At 51.3% G+C, this 11,336-nt stretch overlaps 1 protein-coding gene across 2 annotated transcripts; it reads right to left on the bottom strand.

Moving 5' to 3' along the window:
• Positions 1-161: 161 nt before the first annotated feature.
• On the bottom strand, positions 162-9,465 carry LOC119946092 (CD177 antigen-like). 2 transcript variants are annotated; one of them, XM_038767491.1, is made up of 6 exons: positions 9,430-9,465; positions 2,707-2,899; positions 2,030-2,164; positions 1,026-1,205; positions 658-783; positions 162-553 (listed from the first exon to the last, which is right to left on the bottom strand). In XM_038767491.1, the coding sequence occupies exons 2-6, from the start codon at positions 2,771-2,773 to the stop codon at positions 306-308; spliced, it is 756 nt and encodes a 251-aa protein (XP_038623419.1). In that variant the 5' UTR covers positions 2,774-2,899; positions 9,430-9,465; the 3' UTR covers positions 162-305. The 2 variants fall into 2 exon arrangements, with proteins under 2 accessions (XP_038623419.1, XP_038623420.1); XM_038767492.1 differs by lacking the exon at positions 9,430-9,465 and adding an exon at positions 6,853-6,889.
• Positions 9,466-11,336: the final 1,871 nt, after the last annotated feature.

The following is an 11,336-nucleotide window of genomic DNA, read 5'->3' as shown; positions in this document are numbered from 1 at the left end:
GCGGCTGGCTCTGGGGAGGAGCCACCCCTTTTGCATCAGCCATCAGCAAAGGGAAGGAATGGAAGTGTAGGCCACAGATCCTCCCCGGGAAGGTCTGAGAGCTCGGTAGGCCAGAGGAGAGACAGAGAGCGGAGTTGGGCAGGGAAGGGAGTGTACTGAAGTCGGGGGCTTTTATTGGTGACTAGCGGCGAAGGGATTGGGGGAGTAGGACCCCGCCAAAACACGGGCAGCACCGAGGAGGGCAAGAGTCAGAGGGTCCTCGGGAAGCGTGAGGATCTGGGAGGGCAGGGAAGGGGGAAACCCTCTCAAGGTACCAGGGACAAGAGCAGGGTCAGCCCCACCACCAACCAGGCCAGGCCATGGTGGAAGGTGGAGGAGGAGACTGATGTGGGAGGGAGATGGGTCGGGGGTTTGGCTTCACAGTGACCCCCAGGGCAGCAGCTTGTCAGTGACTCCTGGGTGCCCAATTCCCCGATGGCCTGGGTGCCTGGGAGGAGTAGCCGACAGCTCTTCTGGACGCAGCCCTTCACACTCACAGCGCTAGAAAAGCTCCCTGCAAGGTAGGAAGGGGAGGATGAGGAGGTGCTAGAGGCCCCCAGATCCAGGTCCCACCCCCTGCTGCAGACCCCAGCCTCCCTCCCACCGGGATCCCCTCACCTTTCACATTGATGTTCCCGTCGTAACAGTGGCTCGTCCCGGCAGGGCATGGGACAAGGCCTGAGGAGCAGGACGTGCCCAAACCCACACAGGTGGGGCACATCAGCCCTTGTGGGGAGGGGACACCTGGGGGGGAGGAGTGGGGTGGTCAGTTCCCCTCCTCCGCGTCCCCCACAAGCAGAGCCGAGAGGTCCTGAGCACCCTCGGCCCCTCAGCTGCCCATACCCATCTCCCTCATCTCCCCAGGCTTTCCTCACCCCCTCTGGCTCTGGCCCTCCTTCCCCCCACCCCGCCGGGTTCCCCCACCACCTGGGTCTTTCCCCAGCCCCTCCCTCTTCCCGTTTCTGACGCCCCAATTCCGGGATTACCGGGGTCGGCCTCGCTGAAGAACTGGCTGGTGTCTTTGAGATTGTTGCAGAAGTCGGAGTTGCAGACTTGGGAGTAGGAGGTGACAACCAGTCCCGGTGGCCGTATGTGTCGGGTGACCTGGGGCTCCTGGACCTCTCTGGAGGTGCAGCCTTTATTGTTTAGACTAAGCACTTGGGGTCCTAAACACGGAGAGGAAGAGTGGGGAGCGGAGGAGAGCTGGGGCCTGCCGGAAAGGGGAGCTAGCCTGGGCCAGAGCTGCGGTCTGCAGGGGAAGGGGGCACGGGTGGGCAGCATGGCGTAATGGATAGAACACGAGCCTGGAAATCAGAAGCTCATGGGTTCTAATCCCAGCTCCGCCACTTGTCTGCTGTGTGAGCCTGAGCAAATCACTTCACTTCTCCGGGCCTCAGTTACCCCGTCTGTAAAATGGCGATGGAGACTGTGAGCCCCACGGGAGAGTGGGACTGTGTCCACCCCAGCGCTTAGTACAGTGCCTGGCACATAGTAAGCGCTTAACAAACGCCGCTGGGCTCGGGAGGTGAGTGGGAGGCTGGGAAGATGGCAAACGGAGAGGACTAGAGGAAAGAGGGGCTTGTGGAGGTGAGCAGTGGAGGTGGGCTGGAGTATCTGGGGCTGGGAGAGGTTGCAAGTTCAGTCCCCTTCCCTCCCTGACTTTGCACGAGAAGCACTGTGGGCTAGTGGAAAGAGCCTGAGTCCACTTGGGTTTTCATCCCGGCTCGGCCACTCAACCCGCTGTGCAAGCTTGTACAAGTCACTTCCTTGTGACTTGTGGCAAATACCATCATCATCACTTCCTCTGTACCTCAGTTTCCTCTTCTGTAAAATGGGGCTCCAATCCTTTTCTCCCTCCCCCTTAGCCTGCGAGTCCCACCGGGGACAGGAACTGCATCCGACCCGATTATCTTGTGTCTACCTCAGTGCTGGGCACAGTGCTCAGCCCAGAGAAAGCGCCTAACAAGTACCAGCGTTGTTATTCTTTTACCAGCTTGGATGATTATTACGGATTCCTGGCATCTCATCCCGGACTCGCACGTATCGTTCGATGGCTCGCTCCTTGATGGAATTCCCTTCCCCAGGTAGAACGAGTTCCCTCGGTAACAGTTCAGGGCCCGAGCCCCTGCGGAGAGTGGAGTGACCGTGAGCCTCCCGTCCACCTGCCCCGGCCCTCCCAGGGATCTGTCCATCCCCCTCTCCGACCTCCTACCCTGCCCTCCTCCATCCCCCTCTCCCACACCCCTCCCAGCCCCTCCGTTGCCCCAAATTGGGTTCCCAGGCCCCTAATCAATCAATCGTATTTAATGAGCTCTTACCAGGTGCACAGCACTGTACTAAGCGCTTGGGAGAGGACAATATAACAGACACATTCCCTGCCCACAGCGAGCTTACAGTCTAGAGGGGGAGACAGACATTAATAGAAATAAATCTATTGTAAATATAGACATAAGAACTGTGAGGCCGGGAGCGGTGGGTGAAGAAAGGGAGCAAGTCAGGGTGACACAGAAGGGAGTGGGAGAAGAGGAAAGGAGGGCTTAGTCAGGGAAGGCCTCCTGGAGGAGATAGGCCTTCAATAAGATTTTGAAGAGGGGGGAGTCGTTGTCTGACGGATGTGAGGAGGGAGGGCATTCCAGGCCAGAAACAGGATGGCGGCGAGGTACTTACCTTGAAGCGTCAGGGTAACTCCCAGAAGACCGAGGAGCAGAATGGTGCTCGGGCGCTGGAGAGCCATGGTCCCGCAGCTGGGGTCTCGGAGGGGGGTGGTGGTGCTGTGGCTCTGTTTCTCCCTCTGCCTTCCTCCAGCGCCTTCTTATATGACCCTTTCTCAGTCCAGCCCCTTCCCTCTGAGCCAATTTCCCTATTGGGTAAATATCTGGTGAGTTACCAATTACCAAATACCAGACATCAGAATTGCATCTGGTGGTGGGGTGGGAAATCAGGTGTCTGAGCTCTCAGCCCACCCTCGAGGTACCAGGGATCCCTGCCCCTAATCTCCCTTTCCTCCTGCTACCCCTGCTCCAAGCGCCAGCCCCTGCTCCTTCTCCAGGCCCAGGGCTCCTGCCCCTCGGGAGGCCCCGGGGGGGGGTGGTGACTGGGGGAGAGAGAAGGCGGCACCAGTTTGTGCCATCTACGTTGTTCCATTGCCCTTCCTCCACCCCCAGCCGGGGAGGTGGCTCAATGACCAGTTGGGACACATCGGACAGTGATGAAGAAGGAGTTGAGTCTCAGGGGCCCTACATCCTGCCATCTGGACATCTCTTCCCATTGCTCTTCCTGACACTACTTGTCATTTACACATTCATTCATTTAATCGTATTTATTGAGCACTTACTGGGTGCAAAATCAATCAATCAATCAAGCGTATTTATTGAGCGCTTACTGTGTGCAGAGCACTGTACTAAGCGCTTGGGGAGTACAAGTTGGCAACATATAGAGACAGTCCCTACCCAACAGTGGGCTCACGGTCTAAAAGGGGGAGACAGAGAACAAATCCAAACATACTAACAAAATAAAATAAATAGAATAGATATGTACAAGTAAAATAAATAAATAAATAAATAAATAGAGTAATAAATATGTACATACATATGTACATATATACAGGTGCTGTAGGGAAGGGAAGGAGGTAAGATGGGGGAGGGAGAAGGGGACGAGGGGGAGAGGAAGGAATGGGCTCAGTCTGGGAAGGCCTCCTGGAGGAGGTGAGCTCTCAGTAGGGCCTTGAAGGGAGGAAGAGAGCTAGCTTGGCGGATGGGCAGAGGGAGGGCATTCCGGGCCCGTGGGATGACGTGGGCCGGGGGTAGATGGCGGGACAGGTGAGAATGAGGCCTAACGGTGAGGAGAGTAGCGGCGGAGGAGTGGAGGGTGCGGGGTGGGCTGTAGAAGGAGAGAAGGGAGGTGAGGTAGGAGGGGGCGAGGTGATGGCCAGCCTTGAAGCCCAGGGTGAGGAGTTTCTGCCTGATGTGCAGATTGATTGGTAGCCACTGGAGATTTTTGAGGAGGGGAGTAACATGCCCAGAGCGTTTCTGGACAAAGACAATCCGGGCAGCAGCATGAAGTATGGATTGAAGTGGGGAGAGACACGAGGAAGGGAGATCAGAGAGAAGGCTGATACAGTAGTCCAGACGGGATAGGATGAGAGCTTGAATGAGCAGGGTAGCGGTTTGGATGGAGAGGAAAGGGCGGATCTTGGCAATGTTGCGAAGCTGAGACCGGCAGGTTTTGTTGACGGCTTGGATGTGAGGGGTGAATGAGAGAGCGGAGTAGAGGATGAAACCAAGGTTGCGGGCTTGTGAGACGGGAAGGATGGTAGTGCCGTCAACAGAGAAAGTCAGGGAGAGGGCAGGGTTTGGGAGGGAAGACAAAGAGTTCAGTCTTGGACATGTTGAGCTTTAGGTGGTGGGCAGACATCCAGATGGAGATTTCCTGAAGGCAGGAGGAGATGCGAGCCTGGAGAGAGCAGGGACAGAGATGTAGATCTGGGTGTCATCAGCGTAGAGGTGATAGTTGAAGCCGTGGGAGCGAATGAGGTCACCAAGGGAGTGAGTGTAGATCGAGAACAGAAGGGGACCAAGCACTGAACCTTGGGGAACCCCCACAGTAAGAGGATGGGAGGGGGAGGAGGAGCCTGCAAAAGAGACTGAGAATGAACGACCGGAGAGATAAGAGGAGAACCAGGAGAGGACGAAGTCTGTGAAGCCAAGGTCGGATAGTGTGTTGAGGAGAAGGGGGTGGTTCACAGTGTCGAAGGCAGCTGAGAGGTTGAGGAGGACTAGGATAGAGTATGAGCCATTGGATTTGGCAAGCAGGAGGTCACTGGTGACCTTTGAGAGGGCAACACCATACTAAGCGCTTGGGAGAGTACAATAGAATCCTACCTCCTTCCCCTCCCCACAGCTCCTGTATATATGTTTGTATAGATTTATTTATTTTACTTGTCCATATTTACTATTCTATTTATTTTGTTAATGATGTGCATTTAGCTTTAATTCTCTAAGTTCTGACGACTCGACACCTGCCCACGTGTTTTGTGTCGTTGTCTGTCTCCCCCTTCTAGACTGTGAGCCAACTGTTGGGTAGGGACCGTCTCTATATGTTGCCAACTTGTACTTCCCAAGCGCTTAATACAGTGCTCTGCACACAGTAAGTGCTACGAATGAATGAATGAATGAATGAATGAATGAATGAATAGAACAGTATTGTATATATCTAGACTGTGAGCCCCTTGTTGGTTAGGGACCGTCTCTATGTGTTGCCGACTTGTACTTCCCAAACGCTTAGTACAGTGCTCTGCCACTGGATTGAAGACCCTGCTTTACACAGTAGACAAAAATCTCCCTGTCAGAAACACCATCTTTGAACCACAAAGGGAGAATATGAGAGAGAGAAGTAGGGAAGAGAAGGAGAGAGGGTGAGGGAGAAAGTGAGGAGAGAGGGTGGGAGAGAAGAGTGGGGAGAGGGAAGGGGAAAGACAGCAGTTGAGAGGGCAAAGGAGAAAGAGAGGAAAGGAAGTCAGAGAGAAGGAGAGAGGGAGAGGGAGGAGGGGGGAAGAGAGAAGGAAAGAGGATGGGGAGGAAAAAGAGGGAGGAGAAGAGAGAGGAGAGAGGAGGGGAAGTGAGAGAGGGGAGAGGGAGGGGGAGAGAAAGAGAGGAGTGAAGGAGGGGGAGAAAGTGAGGAGAGAGGAGGGGAGAGAGAGGAGAGGAGGAAGAGAAAAAGGAGAGAGGGATGGGGGAAGAGAAAGAAGAAGCGGAGATGGACAACGGGAGGGGACACAGAGAGAGAGAGAGAGTGGGAGAGAGAGAACTGAGAGAAATGATGAGAGTTGATTCCCAGCATTTTAGACTGTGATCCCCATTAGGAACAGGAGCCTCTAACCAGCGCTTGGCTCAGAGAGAACATTGCCACAACTATTATGATTTAGAGCCTTAGAGAAAAAAAGGGAAACAAAAAGCAGCTGAAGCAGGAAGTAAGAGGCGGAAGTGAAAGCGACACAAAGTTCCACGGTGTTTTTCCAGACTCTGTTCTATGCCATGTTAATGAAGCGTAACCCTTCGAGATGCTTCCATTAAGCAGTGGGCTAAAGAGTCACCCCACCAGCTCTCTGAAAACTTTCTTCCATGTGATTGCTGGACTAGACTGTAAGCTCCTTGTGGGCAGGGAATGCATCTACCAACTATGTTCTGTTGTACTCTCCCAAGAGATTAGTCGTGCTCTACACCCAGTAAATGCTCAATAAATAATAATAATAATTATGGTATTTGTTAAGCACTTACTATGTGCAAAGCACTGTTCTAAGCACTGGGGTAGGTACAAGGTCAGCAGGTTGTCCCACAAGGGGCTCACATCTTAATCCCCATTTTACAGATGAGGCAACTGAGGCACAGAGAAGCTAAGTGATGTGCCCAAAGCCACACGGCTGATAAGTGGCAGAGCCGGAATAAGAACCTATGACCTCTGACTCCCAAGCCCGAGCTCTTTTCCACTAAGCCACGCTCCTTCTCTGAATAAATACCAGCAATTGACTGATTTTTTAAATGGCATTTTTAAGTACTTACTATGTGCCAGACACTCTTCTAAGCACTCCACATCGCTCCCTGACCCTGTTTATCCCTCTCTTGGTTTCCCTCCTTCCCTCTTTCAGCTTTCAGGGCCTCCATTCTTCTCCCCATTTTCCCACTTCTACAAGTTAATCAGGTTGGACAACTCCTCACCCTGGGCTTCAAGGCTGTCCATCACCTCGCCCCCTCCTACCTCACCTCCCTTCTCTCCTTCTCCAGCCCAGCCCGCACCCTCCGCTCCTCTGCCGCTCACCTCCTCACCGTGCCTCGTTCTCGCCTGTCCCGCCGTCAACCCCGGGCCCACGTCCTCCCCCTGGCCCAAAATGCCCGCCCTCCACCCATCCGCCAAGCTAGCTCTCTTCCTCCCTGCAAAGCCCTACTGAGAGCTCACCTCCTCCAGGAGGCCTTCCCACACTGAGCCCCCTTTTCCCCCTCCTCCTCCCCATCCCCCCCGCCCTACCTCCTTCCCCTCCCCACAGCACTTGCATATACATTTGTCCAGATTTATTACTCTATTTATTTTACTTGTACGTGTGCTATTCTATTTATTTTGTTAATGATGTGCAGATAGCTTTAATTCTATTTGTTCTGACGATTTTGACACGTGTCTCCGTGTTTTGTTTTGTTGTCCGTCTCCCCCGTCTAGACTGTGAGCCCGTTGTTGGGTAGGGACTGTCTCTATATGTTGCCGACTTGTACTTCCCAAGCGCTTAGTACAGTGCTCTGCACACAGTAAGCGCTCAATAAATATGATTGAATGAATGAACGAATAGAAGCAGCATGGCCTAGTGGATACAGCACAGGCCTGGAAGTCAGACGGTCATGGGTTCTAATCCCGGCTCCGCCACATGTCTGCTGTGTGACCTTGGATAAGTCACTTTGCTTCTCTGGGCCTCCGCTCCTTCATCTGTAAAATGGGGATTGAGACCGTGAGCCCCGTGTATGGCAGGGACTGTGTCCAACCCGATAGGGCAGGGACTGTGTCCATCCCAATTTGCTTGTATCCACCCCAATGCTTAGTACTGCGCTTGGCACATAGTAAGTGCTTAACAAATGCCACAATTATTATTATTATTATTATTATTATTATTATTATTATTACGAATGAGCACTACACCTTCTCTAAGCTGACTGCCCAGGGCAGGTAGGAATACTAGCTCTTGACCATGAGGAGTCCTTGGGATTTCTATGAGTCTCATTTATGGGAATGACAAAAAAGACTGCATCCTTAATAGAAAATATTCATTCATTCATTCAATTGTATTTATTAAGCACTTACTGTGTGCAGAGCACTACACTAAGCGCTTGAGGGAGTACAATGCAACAATGAACAGACACACTCCCTGCCCACAATGAGCTCACAGTCTAGAGAAGCAGCATGGCCTAGTGGCAAAAGCAGGGGCTTGGGACTCACGGGGTGTGGGTTCTAATCCTGGCTCCGCCACTTGTATGCTGTGTGACTCGGGAAGGTCACTTCACTTCTCTGTGCCTCAGTTACGTTACCTGTAAAATGGAGATTAAGATGGTGAGCCCCATGTGGGATAGGGATTGTGTCCAACTTGATTACTCCAGTGCTTAGAACGGTGCTTGGCATATAGTGAGTGCTAAACAAGTACTATAATTAGTAGTAGTATTATTATTAAAGGGGTGACAGACATTAACTTAAATAAATACAAGTGCTTTATTTCTTCCCGACAAGAGCCCAGTTACACGTGATTTTCACTCCACCTGAACCCCCAGGATGCAACCTCGATATCTAGGTAGAGTTTGTGAGGAGAACGGGAGAAGGCAATTCCTAGCCCAGTACTTGTTATCTCCCCTTCCTTCCCATTCATTCATCCATTCATTCAGTCGTATTTATTGAGCGCTCACTGTGTGCAGAGCACTGTACTAAGCGCTTGGGAAGTCCAAGTTGGCAACATCTAGAGACGGTCCCTACCCAACAGCGGGCTCACGGTCTAGAAGGGGGAGACAGACAACAAAACAAAACATATTAACAAAATAAAATAAATAGAATAAATATGTACAAATAAAATAGAGTAATAAATACGTACAAACATATATACAGGTGCTGTGGGGAGGGGAAGGAGGGAAGGCGCATCTGCGCATCAGGCATCAGGCATCAGGCTCCTCACCCTGGGCTTCAAGGCTGTCCATCACCTCACCCCCTCCTACCTCACCTCCCTTCTCTCCTTCTCCAGCCCAGCCCGCACCCTCCGCTCCTCCACCGCTGATCTCCTCACCATACCTCGCTCTCGCCTGTCCCGCCATCGACCCCCGGCCCACGTCCTCCCCCGGGCCTGGAATGCCCCCAATCCCTCTGCCCATCCGCCAAGCTAGCTCTCTTCCTCCCTTCAAGGCCCTGCTGAGAGCTCACCTCCTCCAGGAGGCCTTCCCAGACTGAGCCCCTTCCTTCCTCTCCCCCTCGTCCCCCTCTCCATCCCCCCCATCTTACCTCCTTCCCTTCCCCACAGCACCTGTATATATGTATATATGTTTGTACATATTTATTACTCTATTTATTTATTTATTTATTTTATTTGTACATATCTATTCTATTTATTTTATTTTGTTAGTACGTTTGGTTTTGTTCTCTGTCTCCCCCTTTTAGACTGTGAGCCCACTGTTGGGTAGGGACTGTCTCTATATGTTGCCAATCTGTACCTCCCAAGCGCTTAGTACAGTGCTCTGCACATAGTAAGCGCTCAATAAATACGATTGATGATGATGATGATGATGATGGGGAGGGGGAGGAGGGGGAGAGGAAGGAGGGGGCTCAGTCTGGGAAGGCCTCCTAACTGCTTCCCTGGAGCAGTTTGCCTGGACTCACCAAATCAGACAGTTGAGATCCTCTCTCTCATCTCAGGGGTCACGGGATCCCCAACACCGGTCAGACGGCCGGAGTTCCAGACCAGCTGGAGCGTTCTAACTGCCGAGATTCTTCAGAGCTGGTCTATACGTTACAGCCCATCCCTCGGTCCCTGCTTTGAATGACGCCAGGCTGGCCTGTCCCTCCTTTCTGCCGACCACAGGGATGGGCAGATTCTCCCTTGGGAGGTTCCTCTTCATCAGATAGCGACGAGGTGAAGTCCTCCCAGATTTTGGCAAGCTCGGACTTGCAAGCACTATGTGCTTGAGCACTTAACACGTGCTATTATTATATTATTATTATTCTTAGTGGCCTTAAAACTTTCAGCAGTGTCTGGCACATAATAAGCACTTAACAAATACTACAATTATCATTATTATTACCACTGATTGATGTGAAACTCAGTGACTGCCTTATCTTTGCAAGCTCGGACTTCCTAGATTTTTCAATGGTCAACAGAGGCTTAGCCTAAATTAAATTCTGGTTCTTAAGGTCAGTGGCCTTAAACAGGCTTAATCAAACAAAGGCACTTATTGAGCACTTAGGATGTACAGAGCGCTGTACTAAGCAATTTGGAGAGTACCATTCAATGGAATTAGTAGACATATCTCCTGCCCATAAGGAGTTGGCAGTCTAGAGGGCTCACGGTCTTAATCAATCAATCGTATTTATTGAGCGCTTACTATGTGCAGAGCACTGTACTAAGCGCTTAAGAAATATGGAACGCTTCACGAATTTGCGTCTTAATCCCCTGTTTACAGATCAATCAGTCAATCCATCATATTTTCTGAGTGCTTACTGTGTGCAGAGCACTGGGGAGAGTTGGTAGACACGTCCTCTGCCCACACAGAGTTTACAGTCTACAGATGAGGTAACTAAGGCACGGAAAAGTTAAGTGACATTGTCAAGGCCGCAAAGCAGACACGTGGCAGAGCCGGGTTTAGAACTCAGATCCTTCCGACTCCTTGGCCTGGGGTCTATCCATTAGGCCACGCTGCTTCTCTGCTTTCCAAGTAAAGGGGCGGCATCCAGAGAGAGGGAGGTGGGATTTTGATTTGAAAGTCGTGTGATGAGATTCAGACTGTCCCAAGCCCCAGGTCAATCAATCAATGGTATTTGAGTGCTTACTCTGTGCAGAGCCCTGTACTCCCAAGCGCTTAGTACAGTGCTCTGCACATAGTAAGCGCTCAATAAATACGATTGATGATGATGATGATGGGAGAGTACAATGGAACAGAGTTGGTAGACATGCTCCTAGCCCAAAATGAGCTTACAGTCTAGAGGGGGAGATGGACATTAATAGAAAGAAATACATTATGAATATGGACATAAGTGCTGTGAGGCTGAGAGAGGGGGAATAAAGGAATGAAAAAAGCAGTGTGGTCTAATGAATAGAGCATGGGCTCAGGAGTCAGAAGAACCTGGGTTCTAATTCTGGCTTCGCCATTTATCTGCTCCGTGATCTTAGGCAAATCACTACTTCTCTGGACCTCAGTTACCTCATCTGTCAAATGGGGATCAAGACTGTGATTATTCCCGTGTGGAGCAGGGATTGTGTCTACCTTATTACCTTGTATCCACCCCAGCGCTTAGTACAGTGTCTGGCACGTAATAAGCACTTAACAAATACCACAATTATCATTATTATTACCACTGATTGATGTGAAACTCAGTGACTGCCTTATCAATTGTTTTGCTCTCATGTGGAAACTGAGGCACAAAGAAGTTAATTGATTTGCTCCTCTCTTACTACACCCCAAGATAGTAATCCCACTTCCACCCCACCCATGGTGCTTTCCCAAGCATTTAGTGCAGTGCTCCGCACTCAGTAAGTGCTCACTAAATTCCATGGATTTATTGATTGATTC

Source organism: Tachyglossus aculeatus, chromosome 26 (assembly GCF_015852505.1).
Source record: "Tachyglossus aculeatus isolate mTacAcu1 chromosome 26, mTacAcu1.pri, whole genome shotgun sequence".
NCBI lineage: Eukaryota > Metazoa > Chordata > Mammalia > Monotremata > Tachyglossidae > Tachyglossus > Tachyglossus aculeatus.
Note: the sequence above shows the minus strand (reverse complement) of the source record. Positions and strands in the feature narration are given on the sequence as shown.

Bases quoted from the DNA above. Each gene is read 5' to 3' on its own strand.
- LOC119946092 (XM_038767491.1), bottom strand. From the start codon at position 2,773: ATGGCTCTCCAGCGCCCGAGCACCATTCTGCTCCTCGGTCTTCTGGGA. The intron at 2,165-2,706 runs GTAAGTACCTCG...CACTCTCCGCAG, and splicing joins AGTTACCCTGACGCTTCAAG to GGGCTCGGGCCCTGAACTGT. The intron at 1,206-2,029 runs GTAAAAGAATAA...CTCCGTGTTTAG, and splicing joins CGTAATAATCATCCAAGCTG to GACCCCAAGTGCTTAGTCTA.